Source organism: Chiloscyllium punctatum, chromosome 1 (assembly GCF_047496795.1).
Source record: "Chiloscyllium punctatum isolate Juve2018m chromosome 1, sChiPun1.3, whole genome shotgun sequence".
Lineage (NCBI taxonomy): Eukaryota > Metazoa > Chordata > Chondrichthyes > Orectolobiformes > Hemiscylliidae > Chiloscyllium > Chiloscyllium punctatum.
The window spans coordinates 180,664,771-180,689,713 of record NC_092739.1 but is presented as its reverse complement, the minus strand read 5'-3'; the positions used below and the strand labels follow the sequence as shown (position 1 = coordinate 180,689,713).

Genomic DNA, 24,943 nt, shown 5'->3' with positions numbered 1-24,943 from the left:
GGATTTTTAAGAGTATTGGTATCTGGGAGGGGAACATGTTAGAGTTTCCCGCTTATCTTTCCCGCCGGCGGGTGGACCAGGCGCACGCGCAGCGTCCTTAGCGACTGGCCGTGCTGGAGCATGCGTATTGCCGCACCCCGCCGGGACGGAACATGCTCAGTGTTGTGTATTGCCGTGATGGAGCATGCGCAGAGCGGCTCGCTGTTTGGTCCCAGCGACAGATGGAGAAAGCAGGGAGCGAGGTGAGTTTGGACGGAGTCTCATTCAGTGTGATCCTTATTTAATTGTTCCAATAACTCGCTCGCTGTTGTGGTCTGCTCTCATTATGGCCGCCGGAATCAAGTTTAAAATTCCCCTCATTGAGGGCCTAGTTCCCACTGCAGCCTCGGCCTTTCCTGCAACAGTTGACAGTGAGGTGCTGGAAAAGCGCAGTAGATCCTACAGCAACCTCACCCCCTCACCCCCCCCACCCCCTCACCCCCCCCCACTCCCTCACCCCCTACCCCCTCCACACACCCACACCACCCCCACCCCTCCCAAGTCTGGGTCTGGTTCCCTTTGCTAGACAGGCAGCATCAGGAGTTGGAGATGTCTCCTTCAGTACTGTGGGTCTGCAGGTCAGGCCGATGGGCCGAAAGGACTGCGGGTGGGTGTAGGGGTAGCTGCAGAGAAAGTGGGTGAGGGGAGGGGCAGGGTGGTGAAGAGGGGATCGGTGAAGACAGGTAGAGGGTATGACCTGGTTGGTCAGTGGGAGGAATGAATCCGGTTGGGAGGAGTGGAAGGGATGGGGTGGAGGGGCTGGGAAGGGAGTCGGGGGGGATGGGAAGAGAGGCTATTTGAAATTGGAGAACTCAGTGTTGAGTCCTCTGGGCTGTAGGCTGCCCGAGGGGAAGATGGGGTGTTGTTCCTCCAGTTGGCGCTGTGGTTCGTTGTGGCAGTGGAGGCCAATGATGGTTATCAGAAAGGAAGTGGTAAGGGGAATTGAAATGGGCAGTGACTGGGAGGTCCGGTTGGCCACTGCACGCCTGGCTGTGATGTTCAGTGACCCATTCCCTAAGTTTACGTTTGGTCTCCCTACTGTAAAGAAGACCATATTGGGAGCACCTGATGCAGTAAAGTAGGTTGGGGGAGAGGCAGGTGAACCCCCCCACTCCCAACGCAATACAAATAGAGTCCCCCTTGACCTCACCTACCACCCCACTAGTGTCCGCATCCAGTACATCATCCTGAAACCCTTCCACCAACTCCAGCTCAACCCCAGCACCAAGAGCATCTTCCCCTCCCCACCCGTCTCTGCCTTCCGCAAGGACCATTCCCTTCGACGGTCCTTGGTTTACGCCACTCTCCCCACCAATTCCCCAGGTACTTGCCCCTGCAATCGGAAAAGATGCAAAACCTGTCAGTACACCAATGCCTTACCCCCATCCAGGGCTTCAAACAGTCCTTCCAGGTGAGACAGAGGTTCACCTAGTTTACTGCAGGAAGTACACCTGATGTGGTCTTCTCCATATCTGGGAGACCAAATGTAAACTTACGGAACAGTTCACCTAGCACGGGAGCTGCGCGCTGTCTGTTTCGTTGAGGAGCAGTGGTCCCCTTGGTGAAAGTGAACATGGAAATGCAACAACCAGACCTTCCTCGGGGTGTGTTTTATTGCTTGACTCTCCCTTTATTGTTTTACACAATTTGTAAACAGAGAGCACTCTGAAATCAAGCCAGGGAAGCGTTTGGGAATCACAATGTAGCATTAATTTTACACAAGGTTACCTTCTCTCCCTACAGACAGCCACTCTGTCAATATTGCATTTCGTATGTTTGTTAGCTGATGAATGTAAATAGACTAAGCTGCATTCTTGTGAGTTACTGATTAAATTACTACCTTTCTCTGGTGGTCAATGTTCTATTAATCTACATTTAAATAAATTCCTTTGAAGGTAATTGTAGCTGCAATATATCTGTCTCAGTAGTTCAGTGTTCCAGTAAAAGTCAGTGTTTTAAGATTTTCTACAGTGTGGAAACAGGCCCTTTGGCCTAACCAGTCCACACCGACCCTCCAAAGAGTAACCCACCCAGACCCATTTCCCTCTGACTAATGCACTATGGGCAATTTAGCATGGCCAATTCACCCAACTTGCACATCTTTGGACCGTGGGAGGAAACCCACGCAGAACATGCAAACTCCACACAGACAGTTGTCTGAGGCTGAAATTGAACCTGGGACCCTGGTGCTGTGAGGCAGCAGTGCGAACCACTGAGCTGCCCCTGTTATCGCACCGCGATGTGCAGGTCGTGTCAGTAGCAGTGCAATATGGCATTCTCATTACAGGACAACTGGTTGAGAAGCACATTCATATTGTACCCAACTTGTTCTGGACCTGCCTCACAGGTACAGATCATCAGCAGCCTGTATCACATGTCAGAGTGAGTGTGTTAATGTAAACAGAGATTGCCAAAGGGCTTGATTACCCACTGTGTGCAGTGCTCAATTCTGTTTTCCCTTGACATCATCACCAAGGGAACTTAAAATATGTCATTTGGCTTCTCCTAACTTTTACAAACTTTTGAGCAAGAAACTGCTGGAAACAGCAGAACACCCCAGTGTGACTGACGGCAAGGTGTATTCTCGGAAGTTTGTTTTTGTACCCATGATTGTGGAATGATACAGCCCAGAAGCCTTTGCCATGTCATTTCTGTGCTGCCCATTTGAAAGGGTTATACGCTTGATCCTACTCTCCTGATCCTTATCCAGAGCTCTGCAAATTTCATCTCTTCAAATATATATATTCAAATCTTTATTGAATTTTGCTGTTAAAACCTTTTAGAGTTCTTTGAGGAGGAACTATAAGAAATAGGAGCCTGCTCTGCCTACAATATAGTCATGGCTGTTCTTTTCGTGGAGTCAGTTCCACTTACCTACCTCTTATTCTAACTCTTAATGTTCTTTACCATTCAAAAATCTATCAATCTGTGCCTTGAAAACATTCAGCAAGGTAGCCTCAACTACTACATTGGGGAGGGAATTCCACAGATTCATAACCTTCCTAAATGTGCTCCCCCTTTTTTTAAGGCTCTATCCCTTAGTTCTAGTTTCACCCACCAGTGGAATCAACCTCCCTGCTTCTATCTTATCTACTCCCTTCATAATTTTATATGTTTCTGGAAGATCACTTCTGGTTCTTCTAAATTTCATGATGTGAAGGTGTCAGTGTTGGACTGGGGTGGACAAAGTCAGAAGTGACACGACACCAGGTTATAGTCCAACAGGTTTATCTGCAATCACAAGCTTTCAGGGCACTGCTCCTTCGAGTGAAGTGAGAGAGAAGAGTGCACACACACGCACACACACAATTTATAGGTAGAGAGTTGATCACTTTACTCATAGAAGCATTGAGTCATAGATGTACAGCACAGAGACAGATCCTTCAGTCGAACTCGTCCATACCGATCAGATATCCCAACCTAATCTCTGTCCTTATCAGTCCTCTTTGTTACTTCTTCAAAAAACTCAATCAAGTTTGAGAGACATGATTTCCCCGCACAAAGCCATGTTGACTATCCCTAATCAGTCCTTGCCTTTCCAAATACTGTCCCTCAGAATTCCCTCCAACAACTTGCCCACCACCGATGTTAAGCTCCCTGGTCTATAGTTCCCTGGCTTGTCCTTAACGTCTTTCTTAAATAGTGGTACCATGTTAGCCAACCTGCAATCTTCTGGCACCTCACCTGTGACTATCTCAGCAAGAGGCCCAGCAATCACTTCTCTAGCTTCCCACTGAGTACTGGGGTACACCTGATCAGGTCCTGGGGATTTATCCATTTTTATGCATTCCAAGACATCCAGCACTTTCTCCTCTGTAATATGGATATTTTTCAAGATGTCATCATCTTTTTCCCTGCATTCTATATCTTCCATGTCCTTTTCCACAGTAAACACTGATGCAAAATACTCGTTTAGTATCTCCCCCATCTCCTGCGGCTCCACACAAAGACCATAAGACATAGGAGTGGAAGTAAGGCCATTCGGCCCATCGAGTCCACTCCGCCATTCAATCATGGCTGATGCGCATTTCAGCTCCACTTACCAGCGTTCTCCCCGTAGCCCTTAATTCCTCGAGACAACAAGAACCTATCAATCTCGGCCTTGAAGACATTTAGCGTCCCGGCTTCCACTGCACTCCGTGGCAATGAATTCCACAGGCCCACCACTCTCTGGCTGAAGAAATGTCTCCGCATTTCTGTTCTGAAATGACCCCCTCTAATTTTAAGGCTGTGTCCACGGGTCCTAGTCTCGAGGCCACCTTGCTGATCTTTGAGGGGCTCTATTCTCTTCCAAGTTCCCCCTTTGTCCTTAATGTATTTGTAAAAACCCTTTGGATTCTCCTTAATTCTATTTGCCAAAGCTATCTCATGTCCCCTTTTTGCCCTCCTGATTTCCCTCTTAACTATACTCCTACTGTCTTTATACTCTTCTCAGGATTCACTCAATCTATGCTGTCTATATCTGACATATGCTTCCTTTTTCTTAACCAAACCCTCAATTTCACCAGCTATCCAGCATTCCCTACACCTACCAGCCTTCCCTTTCACCCTGACAGGAATTTACTGTCTCTCGACTCTAGTTATCTCGTTTCAGAAGGCCTCCCATTTTCTAGCCGTCCCTTTACCTGTGAACATCTGCCCCCAATCAGCTTTTGAAAGTTCTTGCCTAATACCGTCAAAACTGGCCTTTCTCCAAATTAGAACTTCAACTTTTAGATCTGGTCTATCCTTTTCGATCACTATTTTAAATCTAATAGAATTATGGTCGCTGGCCCCAAAGTGCTCCCCCACTGACACCTCAGTCACCTGCCCTGCCTTATTTCCCAAGAGTAGGTCAAGTTTTGCACCTTCTCTAGTAGGTACATCCACATACTGAATCAGAAAATTGTCTTGTACACACTTAACGAATTCCTCTCCATCTAAACCTTTAACTCTATGGCAGTCCCAGCCGATGTTTGGAAAGTTAAAATCCCCTCCATAACCACCCTATTATTCTTGCAGATAGCTGAGATCTCCTTACAAGTTTGTTTCTCAATTTCCCTCTGACTATTAGGGGGTCTATAATACAATCCAAGTAAGGTGATCAGCCCTTTCTTATTTCTCAGTTCCACCCAAATAATTTGCCTGGATGTATTTCCGGGAATATCCTCCCTCAGTGCAGCTGTAATGCTATCCCTCAACAAAAATGCCACTCTCCCTCCTCTCTTGCCTCCCTTTCTGTCCTTTCTTTAGCATTTGTATCCTGGAACATTAAGCTGCCAGTCCTGCCCATCCCTGAGCCATGTCTCTGTAATTGCTATGATATCCCAGTCCCATGTTCCTAACTGTGCCGTGAGTTCATCTGCCTTCCCTGTTAGGCCTATGCATTGAAATGAATGCAGTTTAATTTCTCAGTCCCACCTTGTTCTCTGCTTTGTCTCTGCCTGTCCTGATTGTTTGACTTGCTTCTTTTCTCAACTGTACCAGTCTCGGATTGATCTCTTTCCTCACTATTTCCCTGAGTCCCACCCTCCCCACCTTACTAGTTTAAATCCACCTGAGCAGCTCTAGCAAGTCTCCCTACCAGTATATTAGTCCCCTTCCAATTTAGGTGCAATCCGTCCTTCTTATGCAGGTCACTTCATCGAGAAGCACGACAAAAGACCCTTTGGTCCAACCCGTCCATGCCGACCAGACATCTTAACCTAATCTAGTACCATTTGCCATCACTTGGCCCATATCGCTCTATCCATATACCCATCCAGATGCCTTTTAAATGTTGCAATTGTACCAGCCTCCTCCCCTTCCTGTGGCAGCTCATTCCATATATGTACCACTGCATGAAATAATTGCCTCCTGGGTCCCTTTTATATCTTTCCCGTCTCACCCTAAACCTATGCCCTCTAGTTCTGGACTTCCCCACCCCAGGGAAAAGACTTTGTCTCTTTATCCTATCCATGCTTCTCATGATTTTATAAACCTCGAGAAGGTCACCCCTCACCCTCCAACGCTCCAGGACAAACAGTCCCAGCCTATTCAGCCTCTCCCAATAGCTCAAATCCTCCCAGCCCTGGTAACGTCCTCGTAAATCCTTTCTGAACCCTTTCAAGTCAACTCAACACTCTACTCACACAAATTCTATGATCTTTTCATCTCTTTGCCTCTAAATTGTGTGTCTGTGTGCTCTTCTCTCTCACTACACTGTGCTCCGAAAGCCTGTGATTTCAAATAAACCTGTTGGTTATAACCCGGTGTTGTGTGACTTCCGACCTTCCTAAATTCCAAGGAGAGTTCATAAGGTAACCTTGCACAGCTCACATGTCAGATACAATTGTTTACAAAATGGCTCCTTAGCAAGGAGGGCAAATGTTGGACCATAAAATGGCTTCCTGACACATTGTGCCAGAATCTCTTAACTATTAAGCCTAGAATAATTTCTAAGCTAGGAGCAGACTCCTGCTTTTTAAGCACTGAATCATTCTGTACCTGAGGCTGAGATGTTACCATAAGGTTGCATTTAAACTGATTCATTAGTCTCGAATTAAACATGCTTTTTTTTTTCAGGGTTGTGATTCAAATTCAAATGAGACATAAGATCCAATTAGTTAGAATTGACAGTGGGCAATCTGTAAGGTCTATAGAGTGGTTTGCAAGAACAGCAAGTAAGTTAAAACTTCATCAATATTACCTTTTACAGAGTTTGTATTTAATAACCGGTAATGGCTCCTCAATATCATCATCAAGTCCCAAAATGCAATTAAATTCAATCCATAGCAGGTAAACACTAAGAGTTAATTTTCTATTGGCTTTCAACAGCCTCAGCACTAAAATGCTCTCCCTCTCTAGTGTCCTTTTGAACTCTGAAGTCAGGGTCTTTAACAGCAAAGATGTTTTTCTCTCTGTGTCTGCCCTGCTTGCAAAGGGTAATAAGAATCCATTATAATTGACAGGATCTGACCGTCAATTACAAAGCTTTTGATAGTACCGAGTTTCGTTTCAGGGTCAGAATCAAACACTGTCATTAATTTCACAAGGGAACGGCCGTGAATGTTATCATTTGGTGTCCTGTTCACACAGATCCACTGATGCTAAGGTAAATGTTCTTAATTGCCTTAGAGCATCCTGTTATTACTTGGTGAGCATAGATATCCCTACCTTCTGCATTTTTTGAATTCCCTCCCTTTTTCTGAGCCTCCTGTCTGTCTATTCTCTGGTGCAGCAAATGTGTTCTATAATTGGGCATTATATTTTAGTCTGAATGTTTAAAGACAAGTTTTAAGGCTATCGACTTTCCCACATGGTGAAAGTACTTCCACTAGTAGGAGAGGTTAGGACCTGGGGCTCTGGCTCAGGGTAAAGGCGTGACCCTTTAGAACTGAGCTGAGGTGGAATTTCTTCAGCCAGAGGTTGGTGACTCTGTGGAAGGCTATAAAGGCCAAGTTGTTGAGAGTATTTAAGACAGAGATGGTAGGTTCTCGATTAGTAAGGGGATCAAGGGACAAATGGAGAAGACAGGAGAAACATAGAGAAATTTGGATGTGTATTCACAAAATTGAGGAAACAGGAGAAAGTTTGAGAGGATACAGAAAAGGTTTGTAAGAATGGTTCAAGGAAACAGAGTCTTCAGTTTCATACCTCATATCTTACACTTCTTGGAGAACTTAAGTTTTGATAGATTGTAGAAAAATTGATTTAATTCAAGTTTTGTGGAAATGTCGTCCCGTTTCCTTATCCCCGTAGTTTTACCTCCTTCATCTTTAATCCGAGCCCTGGAGGGAGAGAGAATGATCACCCATGTGCACAGAGACACGTGTTCTTGGTCTTCACTCGAACAGCAGTTTCTTAATGCATTATATAGTTATTTTACAGGAAGGAGCATCCAGATAAGACAACATACATATTAATTCGATGACCGTTACAATCAGCGAGTGTCAATAGTAAAGATTAAGCCATCTGCAGTTACTCAATGCATGTTCTTAACCTTGTTAACTGACTTTACATACTGAATGCTTCCAATATTGTTAAATGAATCTACACAATGAATGCTTTTCCACCATTACCCTTGCCTCCAGCACCCCGGTGTTAACTGCATATTCTTATCTGATCTGAGTTGCGCTCAGCTGAACTTCTTGTTTCACAAAATTCGAAACTTAACTCTTTCCCTACCTGCTCGTACCCTGTACACATTCTCAGAAATACAAAACTTCTCCAACCAGTCACTGTTCAAACAGCTCCAAGTAGGGTGTATAGCAAACGAAACAGTTTATTATCAGTTATGTCCTTGCTAGAAGGCCATGTTTTAAGAAATCTCCAGTGTCTATAATTTTTCAACAACCTCTTTTAACTAAGTAATATCAAGTATTTCCACAAAATTTGATATAAATCAATCTTTCCACGATCCTTCAAAGCTTAAGTTCTCTAACAGCTGTAAAATATGCAGTGTGAAATTGGAATGTCTGTTTCCTGGAACTATTTGATTTATTTTGTTTTTCTGCATTCTCTCTGAAACCTTCTCCTGTTGCCTAAAGTGTGTGAATACACATCCAAATCTCTCCATCTTTGCATTCCCTTATAAATGATAATATTTGGTTTATTCTTCCTACTAAAATGCAACTTCACTATAAATTTCATTATCCCGGTAACTGCCCATTTCGCTGTATTTTGTTTGCTATTTTTCAAGGCTTTTGATCATCTGAAAGCTTTGAAATGATTCCATCTATGCAAAAGGTAAGGACATCTTTGACCCTGGGTACACCACTGTACGTGTGCCTCGACTCTGATTAAAACAAAATACTCATCATGAGAATGGTCCCAGGAATGAAAGGATAAACATATGAGGAATGTTTGAGGACTCTGGGTATATACTCGATGGAGTTTGGGAGGATGAGGGGGGATCTAATTGAAATGTACAGAATACAGAATGGCCTTGACAGAGTAGATGTTGGGAAGATGTTTCCATTAGTCAGAGAGACTAGGACCTGAGGGCACAGTCTGAAAGTAAAGAAACTCCTTCAGCCAGAGAGTGGTGAATCTCGGGAATTCATTGCCACAGAAGGCTGTGGAGGCCAAGTCATTGAGTTTTCTTTTAAGACTAAGATAGATAGGTTCTTCATTATCAAAGGAATCAAGGGTTCTAGGAAAAAGCAGGAGAATGGGGTTTAGAAACTTACCAAACATGATTGAATAGCAGAGCAGACTTGATGGGCTGAATGGCCTAATTTCTGCACCTATGTGTTATGGTCTTTGACATCCTACCAGTGTGTCACCCACACTGTGACTGCCTAATCCAACATCAACTCTCATTTCACAAGAATTAATGGTAATCCCAGGGTTTTTGCAAAGAACACAGTCCTTTAACTGAAAAGGCAGGAACACAGTTGAAGGGATACATTTCACCATATTTTGTGAAATATGTAATTCGATTATAATTTTTAAAAATGTAGTGTAAATCAATTTGGATATTTCTTTTATTCAGTAACTGAAATGACAAAGGTGGATGAAGATGATGTTCAGATTGCATGATGAGAGAAATTCATGGGCAGGCTACTACACTACCTGATGACAATGATGTTGAGTTTAAAATGCAGGTGTACAAATTTATGATATGAAAATGTTGGACACAAAATCCGGAATGAGATGTGACAGTAGGAAGTTGTGACGCTGACTGACTGCCACTGTTTTTCACAGCTGTAACATGTTGTCTCTTTTAGGTGATAGTGACGACACCGCCACTGACCTGGAGCATGGAGGAACAGGTCAGTCAGGCTAGTAGCCCTGAAAGTGGGACCCACCTGTCCAATGTGAGTGGTTACTCATTGGGAGAAGCTATTGTCCAGAGAGCAAAGCAGGTAATACCATGGGAAGGAACGAGCTGAATATTGGAGTCAATGACAAGGAATCGCTGAGAGTGTTATATCCTAATACAGCAGCGTATACCCTGCTAAATATGAGGCCTGCACAAACAGCTTTCTCATTTTTCTTTCCCTTTCTTGAGAGTTGAGCGTTGGTGATGTGTTCAGCAATTGTTGTCCATTTCTGATTGATTTGGAGATGATGGTGGTAAGCTGCCTTCCTGAACAGCTGTATTTTGTACAGGACACAACAGCCACAGTGCTGTTAGGAAGGCCATTCCAGGATGTTGACCCAGTGGCAGAGAAAGAATGGTGAAGAAACTCCAGTGAAACTGAAAATGATACAATCAGCTGCTTCTGGCAATATGGGCATTGCTGGCAAACACTTAGTGTCCAAACCTAGTTGCTCTGGAGTTAATGGTGAAGGGCACTTTCTGTAGAATGTGCTCTAGTGCTGATTTATATTGGGCTTGATATGACGGGGTATCTTGTGAGGACACTGAACAGTTAACAATGTTAAAACGAGTCTTACACAGGCCTGACCAGGTAAGGATCACAGCTTTATCTTTCCAAATTTGTTATAATTATGTTTGGTTTCTCAAACTAGGATTAGAATTGTCATTCCAGGCCTCTCCTGGTTGCAGTTTGTTTGGAGCTGAGGATTTAGAAGCAGGCTGAGACCATTGGCCTTTCAGCCTGCTCCATCATTTAGTAAGGTCACAGCTGATTTGATTGTGGTCTCAACTCTGCATTCTTGTCTGCTTCCCATAATTCTCAATTTCCTCTGTATCAAAAATCTGTCCAATTCAATGATAACATAATTGACCATCCTAATTAAGCTTTAGAAAGTTGCGGTGTTTACTGTGGAACCTTGAGATGTCAGCTCCATTCAGTTGATTGCACCTTTGCCTCTAGGTTTAGGAGACCATTCAATGGCTGAAGAAGGGTTATACCCGAAACCTCCTGATGCTGCCTGGCTTGCTGTGTCCTTTCAGCCTCCTGTTTGGATTCCAGCATCACCGTTCTTTTCATCTCATTCAGTGTTGTAATGGCTGATCTGGGTCTGCACTGCACTGATCCACTTTCAATCCACACCCTTGCCTAACAAAAAAAAACTTAAATTCAATTTTGCAGTTTTCAATGGGCCTCCAGCTGCCGTGGCATTTTGGGCATAGATTTCAGATTTTCATGACCCTTTATGTATGGAAGGACTTCCTAATGTCATTCTCAAATAGCCAACATCTAATTTTAAGTTGTCCCAACTTGTTCGAGTCTAGTTCACCTAAAGTCAGAGCTTCTGTCTGTTCCATCAAATTGTTTCATTGTCTTAAACACTTTAGTTAGAAAAGGCCTTAATCTTCTGTGTTCGCAGTGAGCTGGGAGTGCCTACCTATCCCAATGTTGATGCATTACATGATCCAGAGTGGCATTAAGATGCTTCAATACAGTTTAAGTCATTGAGCTTTGGGGGAAGCCCTCCTCTGGTTGAGTTAAACCTTGCCCAAAGAGAAAGTCACATGTCGTGTCCTCTGTTTTATCCGTAGGGCAATGAGTCAGGTTCCCAGCTGCAGGCAGCAGCAGCAGCAGATATTGGGGGAATGACTTCAGCATCTGTTTCCCAGTTATTACTGGCTGGTACTAAGTGCCAACAGAGCTTTGAGGAGTTCCCCACCATAGAGGAAGGGACGATCACCATGACTGAAGAATCGATGAGTACGCAAAGGGAATTCAGGGAACGTCAACCCAGACTCGGTAAGAAACTCTGTGATTAAAGATATGGGCACTGCCCTGCTTTTAGCTCCGAATGGATGATAAGGTTACTGTTGTGGATAGAGTGAATATTTCTATGTAACTACATTTTTTTCGCTACAGATTTCAAAATGGGTAAGTAAAGGCAGAACAAGACAGATGTGAAACCTAAGAAGGGAATACTGAATGCGATAAACATCATGTTAAGACTCTTATGATGACCAGAAGAACCACATTTGCCAAAGAACGCAAGTGTGAAAACAAATAGAACAATTAATCGTTTATCACTTGTACGTTAACAATCAAACCAAAGTCAATATAACCTGGACACAAACTGATTGACAGATAATGCTCACTACGTAAATTGTATATTAAATAGCAGGCACAATCGACAGTAGATTTCACAGATTTATTTGGCAGGTCTCTGCAGCCTGTGTGGTAACTAACCTTTATCTATTCCTGATGAAGGGCTTTTGCCCGAAATGTCGATTTTCCTGCTCCTCGGATGCTGCCTGACCTGCTGTGCTTTTCCAGCACCACTCTGATCTAAACTCTGGTTTCCAGCATCTGCAGTCCTCACTTTTGCCTGGTACTAACCTCAGCCAGAAAGCCCTTCGAAGGCTGAGGCGTGCTTTCCAGGGCTTTATCGCCCTCTCATTATTCTCTTGACCTGCCTGTTTCAGTTTGATTCAAAACTTCAGTTCCAATCGAGTCCATTGTATGGCCAGTTTAGTCAATCAGTTCCTTCAAAGTCACTGAGATAGGAGCCTTTTGTTTGGGGATTACTGGTCCTGGATTCAGCCTTTGTGTTCTTTTTCAGTTGTGTTACACATTCCCATCCTCTGAGCTCCGAAAGCTCTGTGTTAAACTAGTTTTAGTCATAGTTAAGAGTCTGATTCAACAATACGAGCTTTAAAATCATGGTCCAATGCATTCAAGAACCTATCTCTAGAAAGTGTAGCTTGCACATTTGACAACCTCCACCCGGTTGTGGAGAGGATATATTTAGGAGTTGAACATCTCTGAAATGGATAACTGACCAGCCACAGATGAAATCTGAGAGAAGCAAGTGAAAATCAGAGACTGCTCTCCCTATTATTTTCCAATATTCCCAGATTAAACGTGCCATGCCAGAGGAGTTGGGACATCATGTTGAGGTTGTATAGGATATTGGTGAGGCCACTTCTGCGTAATGTATACAGTTTTGGTCGTTATGCTATTGGAATGATGTTATTAAATTGAAGAGGGTTCAGAAAAGATTTACCAGGATATTGCCAGGCATGGAGGATTTGAGTTAAAAGAAGAGGCTTGATTGGCTGGGACTTATATCATTCGAGCATAGGAGGATGAGGGGTGACCTGATAGAGGTTGATAAAGTCTTGAGGGGCACAGTTAAGGTGAATGGCAAAGCTCTTTTCCGTAGGGAAGGGGACTTCAAAACTAGAGGGCATGTATTTAAGGTAAGAGGAGAAAGATTTTAAAAATACCTAAGGGCAACTTGTTCACACAGAGGGTGTTTTGTGTGTGGAATAAATGGCCAGAGGAAGTTGTAGACGTAGGTACAGCTAAAACATTTAGAAGAATGGAATCCCTACAGTGTGGAAACAGGCCCTTCGGCCCAACAAATCCATATCGACCCTCCAAAGATTATACCATCCAGGGCCACCCTCCTACATTATTATTTTATATTTTCCCTCACTAATGCATCTAGCCTACACACCCCAGAACACTTTGGGCAATTTTAGCATGGCCAATTCACCTACCTGCACATCTTTGGATTGTGGGAGAAAACTGGAGGAAACCCATGCAGACAAGGGGAGAATGCGCAAATTCCACACAAACAGTTACCTGAAGCTGGAATCGAACCCGGATCCCCGGCACTGTGAGGCACCAGTGCTAACCACTGGCCATTGTGCCGCCAATACATTTGGACAGGCACATGTGTGAATGTGTATAAGGTATGAGCAGGTAGGGATAGAGTTAAGTTTAGTGTTGCAGGACAAAGACTCAGCTAGCATGACTTTGACCAGATAAGAACTTGCAGTCAACCATAAAGTGCTGGAGGAAAAGGTAATGGTTTAATGAGGTGAAGGATATCTAATGTCTAATTACAGTTAACGAGGTGAGGAACATCTATTGTATAATGCCAGTTGGCTTAATCTTTTAATGTTGATGCTTGCTGATTGTATCGATCACCCAATCAATATAGACGTTGCCTTATTTGGATGCTGCTGCCTGTAAGTGACTATATAATTCCCTAAGAATCTGCTGTTCAAGAGAAGACTGAGAACTCATGTCCTGGTGTGATTGCTCTCTCTGGAAGAGAAAGTGAGGACTGCAGGTGCTGGAGATCAGAGCTGAAAATGTGTTGCTGGAAAAGTGCAGCAGGTCAGGCAGCATCCAAGGAGCAGGAGAATCGACGTTTTGGGCATAAGCCCTTCTTCAGGAATGAGGAGAGTGTGCCAAGCAGGCTAAGATAAAAGTTAGGGAGGAGGGACTTGGGGGAGGGGCGTTGGAAATGCGATAGGTGGAAGAAGGTCAAGGTAAGGTGAGATTGCTCTCTCTCCATGCCTTAGAATAACAATGAAGAAGGTACAGCCATATTGTGTCTGAGTGTTTGCTTCGACTGATATGGAAACGGGATGACAATATGGCGAGCCAGGTAGGAGTCCAAATGAATAGTTACGATTGGACGGTGTCAGCGATCGCCCGCAACACCGGTATCTTGAGACGGATGGGCCCACAAGGTAAGATTTTAAACCTTGGTCCCTCTGGATGTTCCTGTGTGTCGGAAATGGTCTTCTTGTTCAATCGCTTTCTATTCTAAGGACTCCTTGAACAGTAATTAGTTCGTTCGAAAGAGACTGTTTTGTTAACACGCTGATAAACAGGTTCGAGTCCCTTGGGTTTTAATTGGGGTTTGAGTCCCCTGGACAAATAGAGTAAAAAAAGGGTTTGAGTCCCCATGAGGAGTAAAGTAAGAAAGGGGTTTGAGTCCCCTCGGTAAAAGGGGGTTAAAGTCCCCTGGAAAAAGGAATTTGGAGTACTACAGACACGAGGTTTGAGGCTTCGGAGCAAGTTCGAAACCAGGAACTGCAATGATGAATATCTAAACAAAATTTGGTACTTCTTCAAGTTATCACCTTTATTCCCCACACCTCCCCTTAGAAGGACTTTTAGGACAACGTGGTGTCACCGGGTAAAGGGAATAAAAAGTGGAGCCGGTCTGCTCGGATCCCGACAGTGAAGTGCACTGGCTGCCAGGGAAGCTTTGTTCGGGTTTTTATTGTGGGAGTCTCTGTTTCTGGGCTGTGGGTTCAACTCGGCGAATCCTTCTGGGAAAAGGGGGGTGGTATGGACTGCAGCACCGTGTGGTCCACTGCGAGGGCTTTCTCTTTTTTTATATAAGTGTAATTTCATCAAGAGGATATGGAAAAAAAAGGAGAAATGTTGAAATTAAGGATGTACTAATATTTGGGTTGAAAAAGGAGATTTTAATATAAATTATGCCATACTGAAAGTGTTTGATATTTAAATATTTTGGTTTTTAAATACTGGTTCAGAAAATCCTTTTTAAGTAACTGTTTTGCCTTATTTGAATCAGGATCTTAATGTGTTTTGTGGGCTATGTAATGGGGCCAATTTTGTTATTAAATGAATATTATACAATGTTAGATCCTTTTTAAAATAATCAAACATGTAACCTTAAAACAAAATGATTGAGGGCCTTGAGCCCCTCATCTGTTTGAAATTCTACAATGCCTGCTTCAAAAAACAATTGTCAGTGGTCATGCTGTAATCTTAAAAAAAAGATGAGAGTACTGTATTAAAGTATCATTGCTGGGTTTTATTTTGGCTGTACCTTCTTTACCTTTATTCTGAGCCCTGGAGAGAGTGTGATTGCCTATGTACACAAGGAGGCGAAAGTGAGGTCTGCAGATGCTGGAGATCAGAGTCTAGATTAGAGCGGTGCTGGAAAAGCACAGCAGGTTAGGCAGCATCCGCGGAGTAGGAAAATTGACGTTTCGGGCAAAAGCCCTTCATCAGAAATGAAGCAGGGAACCTCTGGGTGGAGAGATAAATTGGGAGGAGGGTGGGGCTGGGGAGAAGGTAGCTGAGAGTACAGTAGGTGGATGGAGGTGTTGATGAAGGCAATAGGTCGGAGAGGAGGATGGAGTGGATAGGTGGGAAGGAAGATTGACAAGTGGGACAGGTCATGAGGGCGGTGCTGAGCTGGAAGGTTGGAACTAGGGTAAGGTGGGGGGAGGGGAAATGAGGAAACTGGTGAAATCCGCATTAATGCCCTGGGTTGAAGTGTTCCGAGGCTGAAGATGAAGCGTTCTTCGTCCAGGCGAGGGCGTGGCGGTGTCCTTGGCAGAGTGGGAGGGGGAGTTGAAATGTTCGGCCACAGAACAGTGGGGTTGATCGATGCAGGTGTTCCGGAGATGTACCCTAAAGCGCTCTGCGAGGAGGCGTCCAGTCTCCCCAATGTAGAGGAGACCGCATCGGGAGCAACGGATACAATAAATGACATTGATGAATGTGCAGGTAAAACTTTGATGGATGTGGAAGGTTCCTTTAGGGCCTTGGATGGAGGTGAGGGAGGAGGTGTGGGCGCAGGTGGCACGGAAAGGTGCCAGGATGGGAGGGTGGGTTGTAGGGGGGCGTGGATCTGACCAGGTAGTCACGGAGGGAACGGTCTTTGCGGAAGGCGGAAAGGGGTGGGGAGGGAAATATATCCCTGGTGGTGGGGTCTTTTTGGAGGTGGCGGAAATGTCGGCGGATGATTTGGTTTATGCGAAGGTTGGTAGAGTGGAAGGTGAGCACGGGGGGTGGGGAGGGGGGTTCTGTCCTTGTTACGGTTGGAGGGGTGAGGGCGGAGGTGGGGGATGTGGACGAGATGTGTTGCAGGGCATCTTCAACCACATGGGAAGGGAAATTGCGGTCTCTAAAGAAGGAGGCCATCTGGTGTGTTCTGTGGTGGAACTGGTCCTCCTGGGAGCAGATACGGCGGAGGCAGTGGAATTGGGAATACGGGATAGCAATTTTGTAGGAGGTAGGGTGGGAAGAGGTGTGAGTCGATGTGTTTGTCAAAAATGTCAGTCATCATTGATGAAGATGGAAAGGTGTAGGAAGGGGGGGGGAAAGTGTTAGAGCTTCGCACCATCCTCATGACCTGTCCTACCTGCCAATTTTCCTTCCCACCTATCCGCTCCACCCTCCTCTCCGACCTATCACCTTCATCCCCACCTCCATCCACCTATTGTACTTTCAGCTACCTTCTCCGCACCTCCCTCCCATTTATCTCTCTACTTCGGAGGCTCCCAGCCTCATTCCTGATGAAGGGCTGTTGCCCGAAACATCAATTTTCCTGCTCCTTGGATGCTGCCTGACCTGCTGTGCTTTTGCAGCACCACTCTAATCTGTGTACACAAGGACATGAGTTCTCAGTCTTCTCTTGAACAGCAGATTCTTCAGGAATTATATAGTCACTTACAGGGAGCAGCATCCAAATAAGGCAACATTGATATTGAGTATTAGCGAGTATTAGCTGTAAAGATTAAGCCATATGGCATTACACAATAGATGTTCCTCACCTCGTTAACTGGCATTACACAATGGATGTTCCTCACCTCTTTAACTGGCATTACACAATGGATGCGATTCATCTCATTAACCCACTACTCTTTCCTCCAGCACCTCATTGTTTACTGCAAGTTCTTATCTGGTCGAAGTCATGCTAGCTGAGCCTTTGTCACACAACCCTAAACTTAACACTTTCCCTACCTGCTCATACCTTACACACATTCTTACATGATTAGGAAAGGTTTAGAGGGACATGGGCCAAATGCAGGCACATGGGACTAGTTTAGTTTGGGAAATGTGGTCGGTATTGGCAAGTTGGACTGAAGGGTCTATTCCCGTTCCGGACGACTATGACTGCCTGATGTTCAGTATGTTGTTTCAAAAGAGGGCAAGAGATCAACCACCTAACTAAAAGTTACTCAGCCTAACCTTATTGATAGGAAAATGTTTAAAAACTCATGTGGGACAGTATTCAGCCTCATTGAGAAATGTCAAGGCCACTCAGCATGGTTTTGTGAAGGGAACATTAGTCAATCGCAATGAATAAGAATGTTTGAGGCAGTGTCAAGGAGGGCCAACAAGGATAATGCATTTCAGGCATCCATATCGATTTTAGCAAGATTTTGACAAGGTCCCTCCTAATTGACTAGCCAGAACTTTAAGAACACATCGGATCCATTAGATCAAGTGGGAAATTCGATCCAAAATTGGTTCCAGTGGCAGAAAGTCAAAGGTAATGATCGAAAGGTGCTTTGTGACTGGATGGTGGGTTCCTTTAAGGTGCTTCGGAGCTGGGTCCTTCGTGGTTCTTTGTTCATGTCAGTGGTTTGAATGGAGAGAATGTGATTAGAACATTTGCAGATGATATAAAAATTGGCTGTGTTCGATCACAATCGATTAGATGTAAACTGCAAGTGGACAGAATGTGGAATTTGATCTGGAGAGGTGTGAGCTGATGTATTTAGAGAGCAAAGGGGTTCCCCAATAAACAGTGGGAATGTGGCATGGTGACTCAGTAGTTAGCACTGCTGCCTCACAGCACCAGGGATCCAGGTTTGATTCCAACCTCTGATGACTGTCTGTGTGGGTTTGCACATTCTCCCCATGTCTGCGTGGGTTTCTTCCGGGTGGACTGGTTTCCTCCCACAAGCCAAAGATGTGCGGGTTAGGGTGGATTGGCCATGCTAATTGCCCATAGTATCCAGGTTAGGTGGATTGGCCATGGAAAACGCAGGGTTACAGGGACAGGTTCGGTCTCTCTATGCAGGGTTGGCATGGATTCAAATGGCAGAATGGTCTGTAGGGATTCTATGATAGTGAGAATTATAGAGCAACAGAGGGATTTAGGAATTAATGTTCACAGATCCCTGAAGCTCAAAAGGCATAAGAATTCTTTTCTCATTCCTGATGAAGGGCTTCTGCCCGAACATTGATTTTCCTGTTCCTTGGATGCTGCCTGACCTGCTGTGCTTTTCCAGCACCACTCTAATCTCCAGCATCTGCAGTCCTCACTTTTACCTATAAGAATATTTTTTGGAACATAGGCCTAGAGTATAAAAACAGGGAGGTTTTCGAGGTGTGGTAACTGTGCTGATGCTAGAGTCCCATTACTTTGGGGCTTTTACAGAAGTTCAAGATTGAAATCAAATTGTTCAGCGTTTCAGAGTTTCTGTCTGAGGGACTGAGCATTCTACCTCTACGTGAAACTTGCTCTGCACGCCCACAGTGCTGTGGCATCTTCCCTAACTGCGGAAACAAAACAGCAGTGTAAACACAACTCACTGACTTCCAGTAACTTGTTGTAAAAGTGCAACATCTCTTTGCACAGTCCTTGGTTTCAAACCAAGATTTTGGACACCAATGCAAAATAAAGAAAAACAAAAATACCCAGTCTTTACAATTCCTGCAGAAATGTTTGGAACATTGAGTTGGTCTCTATGGAAGCAAGAAAAGCAGAGGTAACCTTTTTGGTGTGTGACTGACCGAGCTCATCGATACTGTATACATGTGACCTGTATGCACTGTATATAGGTGACTTATGTGTACTATGTTGTATATATGTGACGAAAGCTTTGTGATTTCTGAGGAGAAGTGAAAGACCCGCACTAATCTTTGGAGGTGTGTAAAGTATTTGAAAAATTTCTCTCTGACCCTTTAGACATTCAATATGAGCCCAGGAAGCCACTCAAAATTTCTTAGAGGAAAATGTGCAGGGTGTGACAAGGCTGATTTAATCTGGGATCACACAGGTCCTGAAGGTTTTTGAATTTTTTTCATGAGAGGTGCTACACCTATGAGTAATCCTTTCAGCTGAGAGTGCTGACAGGCCATTGTTGCTTTTCTCAACAGAGCTGCAGGGAAGTGGGTTGTCTTCAGCTCCTCCATTCTTGGCCTCCTACACCAGGCAGAGTCAGGGAGATGTAAAACTTTCCAACGTGACCTTTCATTGCTCTTCAATGGAGTTTGCCCCTCTGAGGTAAGGCTTTTGCTCTGAATCTCTGAAACTTTTCAGTGTAAAAGTCTATTTATTGACCAAGCAGAAGGCCACAGTGAACAGACTTTACTTGTCTAGAGAAAGACATCGGCAGTTGGTGTAGGCTGGTCGATTTCAGACAGCTGATCGAAATCAGCATAAAATCATAATGTTGCTTCTGCAGAAAAGTATGGCATCTGAGTGTGATAAACCATGGAATATAGTCGCAGGTGTGGGCTATTTGGCCCTTTAAGCCTGCTCCATCATTTAATCTGTTAATGGCTGATGTTCCAATTCAGTACCTTATTCCTGCTTTCCCTCCATACCCTTTGATTCATTTAGCTCCTTCCTGAAACAATTCAATTTTTCACAGAAGGCAAATTGCTTTCTGTGGCAGAGAATTCCACAGTCTCACCAAGGTTTGGGTGAAGATATTTCACCTCAGTCAGACTCATAGAGATGTGCAGCATGGAAACAGACCCTTTGGTCCAACTTGTCCATGCCGAACAGATATCCTAACCTAATCTAATTCCATTTGTCAGCCCTTGGCCCATATCCCTCTAAACCCTTCCTACTCATATACCCTTCCAGGTGCCTTTTAAATGGTGCAATTGTACCAGCATCCACCACTTCCTCTGGCAGCTCATTCCGTCCACTTCCCACCCTCTGTGTGAAAACGTTACCCCTAAGGTCCCTTTTATAGCTTTCCCCTCTCACTCTAAACCTATGCCCTCTAGTTATAGACTCCCCCACCCCAGGGAAAAGACCTTGTCTATTTATCCTATCCATGTCCCTCATGATTGTATAAACGTCTAAGCCTCTCACTCCTCAACTCTCCAGGGAAAACAGCCCCAGCCTATTCAGTCTGTCCCTGTAGCTCAAATCCTCCAACCCTGGCAACATCCTTGTAAATCTTTCTGAACCCTTTCAAGTTTCACAACATCCTTCCTATAGGAGGGAGACCAGAATTGCAAACAATATTTGAAAAGTGGCCTAACCAATGTCCTAAATAGTCTATCTTATATCCTTGTACTGTGCCCCAGTTCTGGATTGTCTGGTCACTAGGAACATCCTTCCTGCATTTATGCTGTCCATGAGGCCATAACAAATACTAACAGGAGTAAGATCGTGGTTGATCTGACATTCTATTTTCTTGAGTTTTCCCCATAACCCTTCATTCCCCAAGTGATCAAGAAACTCTCTATCTCAGCCTTAAATATACAGAAAACTGTGTACCCACAGCTCTCTGTTCCAAAGATCTTCAACCCTCATAAAAGAAAAAAATCTGTCTTAAATTGCTACCCTTCATTTTGAGACTTTGCGCTCTGGTCCTAGACTCTCCCATGAGAGGAAACATCTTCACAGTATTTATCCTGTCAAGTCCCCGGAGAGTCCAGTGTGGTTCAATTCATTGTTCTAAGCTCCAGTGAAGAGAGTGCTTTGTCTTTGATCAGAAGCCAATCGCTCCATGCCAGGGATCATTCCAGTGAACCTTCTCTGAACTGTCTCCAATATCTTTCCTTAAATAAGGGGACTAAAACTGCTCAGAGTACTCCAGATGAGATTTCACCAGCACCTCGTACAGTTGCAGGAGAACTTTCCTACTCTTGTTCTCCAACCCTCTTGAATTTAGGGCCAACATTCCTTTAGCCTTCCTGATGACCTATTGTCCCTGTATGCTAGCTTTCAGTGTTTTGTGCACAAGTTCCCCCCAAGTCCCTTTCTGCACTTTATTTCCATGTCAGTAATGTTCGGTTATTTTGTTCTCCCTTCCAAAATAAGCAACTTCACATTTTCCTGCATTATATTCCATTTGCCAACTTATTGTCCACTTACTGAACCTATCTCTCTGTAAACTGTAACCCTCTCTCAGCCTGCCCTTTGGCCTATTTTTGTGTTGTCTGCAAATTTGGCTACAGTACATTCACTTTTTTCTCATTAATATATATTGTAAACAGTTGCAGTCCCAGCACTGATCCCTGTGGAATACCTCTGATAATGGGTCGCCAACCTTTAAAAGAATCCATTATCCACACTTGCTGTTTCCTGCCTATGAGCCAATTTCCTGCCTATGAACCATAGGCTCTTAACTTATGATGTGATCTTCTATGAAATGTCTTTGTCTAATGCCTTCTGCAAATCCAAGTACAATACATCTACTGGTTACCCTTTTTCCACTCTTGGTTGAGCTTCCTCAAAAAGCTCTGATTAATTAGTCAGATGTGACTTCCTTACTTCCTTACAACCTTGCTGATTCTGCTTGATTAAGTTATGATTTTCCAAATATGTTGCAATTACTTATTAATTGATTCCAATGCCTTTTCAACATTAAATGTTAGACTAGTCAGTGTACAGTTACCCACTTTTTGCTTCCCTTTTTGAATAGCAGTGTCACATTAGCAGTTTTCCAATCCTCTGGTACTTCAGTAGAATCCAAGGATTTTTGGAAAATTACAACCAATGGATCCACTATATCTGTAGCTGCTTCTTTCAGGAACTACCATCAGAACCAGGGGACATATCTGCTTTTAGTCCCATTAGTTTGTCTAATACAACTTATCTAGTGATGGTACTTAGTTCCTACCCATATTCTTTAGTAATAATTGGATGTTTGAACAACTTCCACTGTGAAGACTGATATAAAATATCTTTTCTGTCAGTTCCCCTTTTGTCGTAACCACCTCCCCAGATTCATTTTGTAAGGGACCTGTGTTCAATTTGCAGCGAGTCATCCCTGTTCCTGTACTCAAATCCTCTCGCTACGAAGGCCACTACCTGCTGCTTTTGCATGCTTCAGCGGACTGGTATACAAGGGCACCCAAGCCTTGTTGCGCCTCCCCTTTCCCCTATCACCGTTAAGATAATAATCTCTTTCCTTATTCTGCTACCAAAATGGGCACCCTCACATGTAACAACTTCATCTACCATGTATGTGTCCACTCACTCAATTTGTCCAATTCACACCAAAGCATCTCTGCATCCTCTTACAGCTCACCACAGCATTGTGTCGTCTGCTACTTGGAGATATAACATTTAGTTGTCTCATATAAATTATTAATAAATATTGTGGGTATGGAGCAATGATCCCTGTAGTAATCCGCCTCACCTATACATCCCTAGACACGAAGGGCAATTTAGCATAGCCAATCTACCTAACCTGCACATCTTTGGACTGTAGGAGGAAACCCACACAGACACGGGGAGAATGAGCAAACTCCACACAGACAGTCACCTGAGGCTGGAATTGAACCAGATCCCTGGTGATATGAGGGAGCAGTGCTAACCATTGGGCCGCTGTGCAACCATTAGGTCTGAACGCAGTCATGTATGTTGATACTTAATGATAGCAGACAGTTCTATTTAAACTCACCCAATCTACATGATCTCCCTACTCTGTCTCCCCATCAAGGTTCACCAATTTCTATTCTCTTCTGTTTCAGAGGGAGCCCTGACTTATCTGGAGTTCTGAGCGAGGGATACACACGAGCCTACCGAGGAAACAGCTTCCAGGAGGCGGTAATACCTGAGGCTTCCGCACACTCTGAGAGAGAGAGCCCCCCCACTGTCACAGCACCTGTTTGGAGACAGCAGCAGCAGGGATTCCCTGACGCCCCCCAGCCCAAGGTGGTCAGAGGCAACAGAAGATGAAGATTTCACTCGAGCAGAGAAGTACATTGGTGACCAGCACTTCATGGAGCTTCCGAACATCAAAAGGAATGGATGTCAGCCATGGGCAAGTGGCATATACAGAGCTCCTCTCTCTGAGCACAAGTTACCTCTGGGTGGAGAGTGGCCTGCTCCCCAAGTGCTGGAGGAGGCTGTTGAATTGCCCAGCAGCTCTAGCTCCAGGAGAGGGAGCTGAAGTGAGTGGGCCCCTTATTGATAACCAGAGGAGCAGCTTGCTGGGCTGCAGGAGCAGTTAAACATGGTATTGCAGCTCTTGGAAAGGAATGGGAGTCAGCTGCCACTGAGCAGCCACCTCTGAACCCCGAGTCGGCTCTCGTTTCTCCAGATTGCTCTAGCCCTGATCATGCCGTGCTATGTGAGCAGCCAACCCTGCCTGACCCCTGCAACGCCTGTCCGGATCCTCTTGGAAAAGGGAACTTGGCTCCATCAGGCCCAGACAGGTCAGAGGTTTCTGACGCCCTATTACGTTCACAAGGCTGGCAAGTGAGCAAGACCAGTCAAACTGCTTGCTCTGAAGTAAGTTTGGAGCGTCAACCAACTTCTTCCTCTTTATCTGCTCCGTCCAAGAATGGCTTTACATCAGGAGCTGGACCAGGGTCTGCCTGCATGGAGCCCACCACCTCATCCAACGGGAAGGTTGATACCATCACGGAGGTGAAGACCGCAAAAAGTACTGACAGCAAGAGTGATGGTACAGCATTGTCTGGCTACAGCATAGAGCAGGAGCAGAAGGACACTGAGCTCTCTCCCACTGTGTGTCCAGCAAATGTCACAGATTCCTCTTTCCTCACCTCCTTAGCTGACCCTGTCTGTCAGTCCACACCAGCCGTCCCCTTGAATGCACCAGCCAAGGGCCTTGCTCTGTTGGGGTCAGGCTAGGCGAGGGGCCAATCACCACCTGGAAAGCCAGATTGTTGCTACTGGCATCTCCAAGGTTTCAGTGGAATCCTTATCAAACAAGAAGGATTTAACCAAGAGTAGTAAAAATGCCGCCGCCACCACTTCCACCAGCAGCTGGGCCTGTCCAAGTGTCTTGCAGTCCATGGCTCCCCTGAACTACATGGAGAAAGTTGGAGCTTGGGACATATACCGTGGCCCCAGGTGGCAAGCCCACCTTTGACAGTCTAGTGTTACATGGCCTGAGAGGAGTGTCTCCCCGACAGCAGGCCTACAGTGCTATTGCCGACTCGCTCAATCACATCCTGTCACGGATCAATGCGGCTCCAACGTCCAGCTGTCCACCAAAGCGGCGTATTGCAGCGACCTTTGGAACTGCCCACCTGCAGACTGGCCACCAACCGAGGACCCAGAGGACAGGCCAGAGCACCAGTCATCTGTCAGGAACCGGCAGTGACCATCCTGTTGGGCCTGGGAGGCCAGTTGCTCTGAGGAGGACGTCACAATCAGATGAGAGGAGAGGACACCACGACGATGCCCCCTCTCTGTAAAGCTGACCCACCTCATTGCCACCTGAATTGGGACAGAGCGGCTAGCATTCACTCACTTGAGTCTGTCAGTACCCTGGCTGAAATGCCATTTGTCCCATCAGAGTGGAGACAATCCATTGATACAGGAGGCC

At 44.9% G+C, this 24,943-nt stretch overlaps 1 protein-coding gene across 4 annotated transcripts; it reads left to right on the top strand.

Annotated features, from left to right (window-relative positions):
* The first annotated feature begins 127 nt into the window (after positions 1-127).
* On the top strand, positions 128-23,325 carry LOC140482042 (uncharacterized). 4 transcript variants are annotated; one of them, XM_072578921.1, is made up of 6 exons: positions 128-242; positions 7,019-7,111; positions 9,729-9,866; positions 11,414-11,621; positions 19,554-19,680; positions 23,118-23,325. In XM_072578921.1, exons 1-6 carry the CDS (start codon positions 153-155, stop codon positions 23,323-23,325), a joined length of 864 nt encoding a protein of 287 aa, XP_072435022.1. In that variant the 5' UTR covers positions 128-152. The 4 variants fall into 4 exon arrangements, with proteins under 4 accessions (XP_072435022.1, XP_072435040.1, XP_072435052.1 ...); XM_072578939.1 differs by lacking the exon at positions 19,554-19,680 and having other exon boundaries at positions 23,118-23,215; XM_072578951.1 differs by lacking the exons at positions 19,554-19,680; positions 23,118-23,325 and adding an exon at positions 11,742-14,058.
* Positions 23,326-24,943: the final 1,618 nt, after the last annotated feature.

Coding starts and splice junctions, on each gene's coding strand:
- LOC140482042 (XM_072578921.1), top strand. CDS start 153: ATGCTCAGTGTTGTGTATTGCCGTGATGGAGCATGCGCAGAGCGGCTC. Junction 9,867..11,413: donor TTGTCCAGAGAGCAAAGCAG/GTAATACCATGG, acceptor TTTTATCCGTAG/GGCAATGAGTCAGGTTCCCA. Junction 19,681..23,117: donor ATGGAGTTTGCCCCTCTGAG/GTAAGGCTTTTG, acceptor CTTCTGTTTCAG/AGGGAGCCCTGACTTATCTG.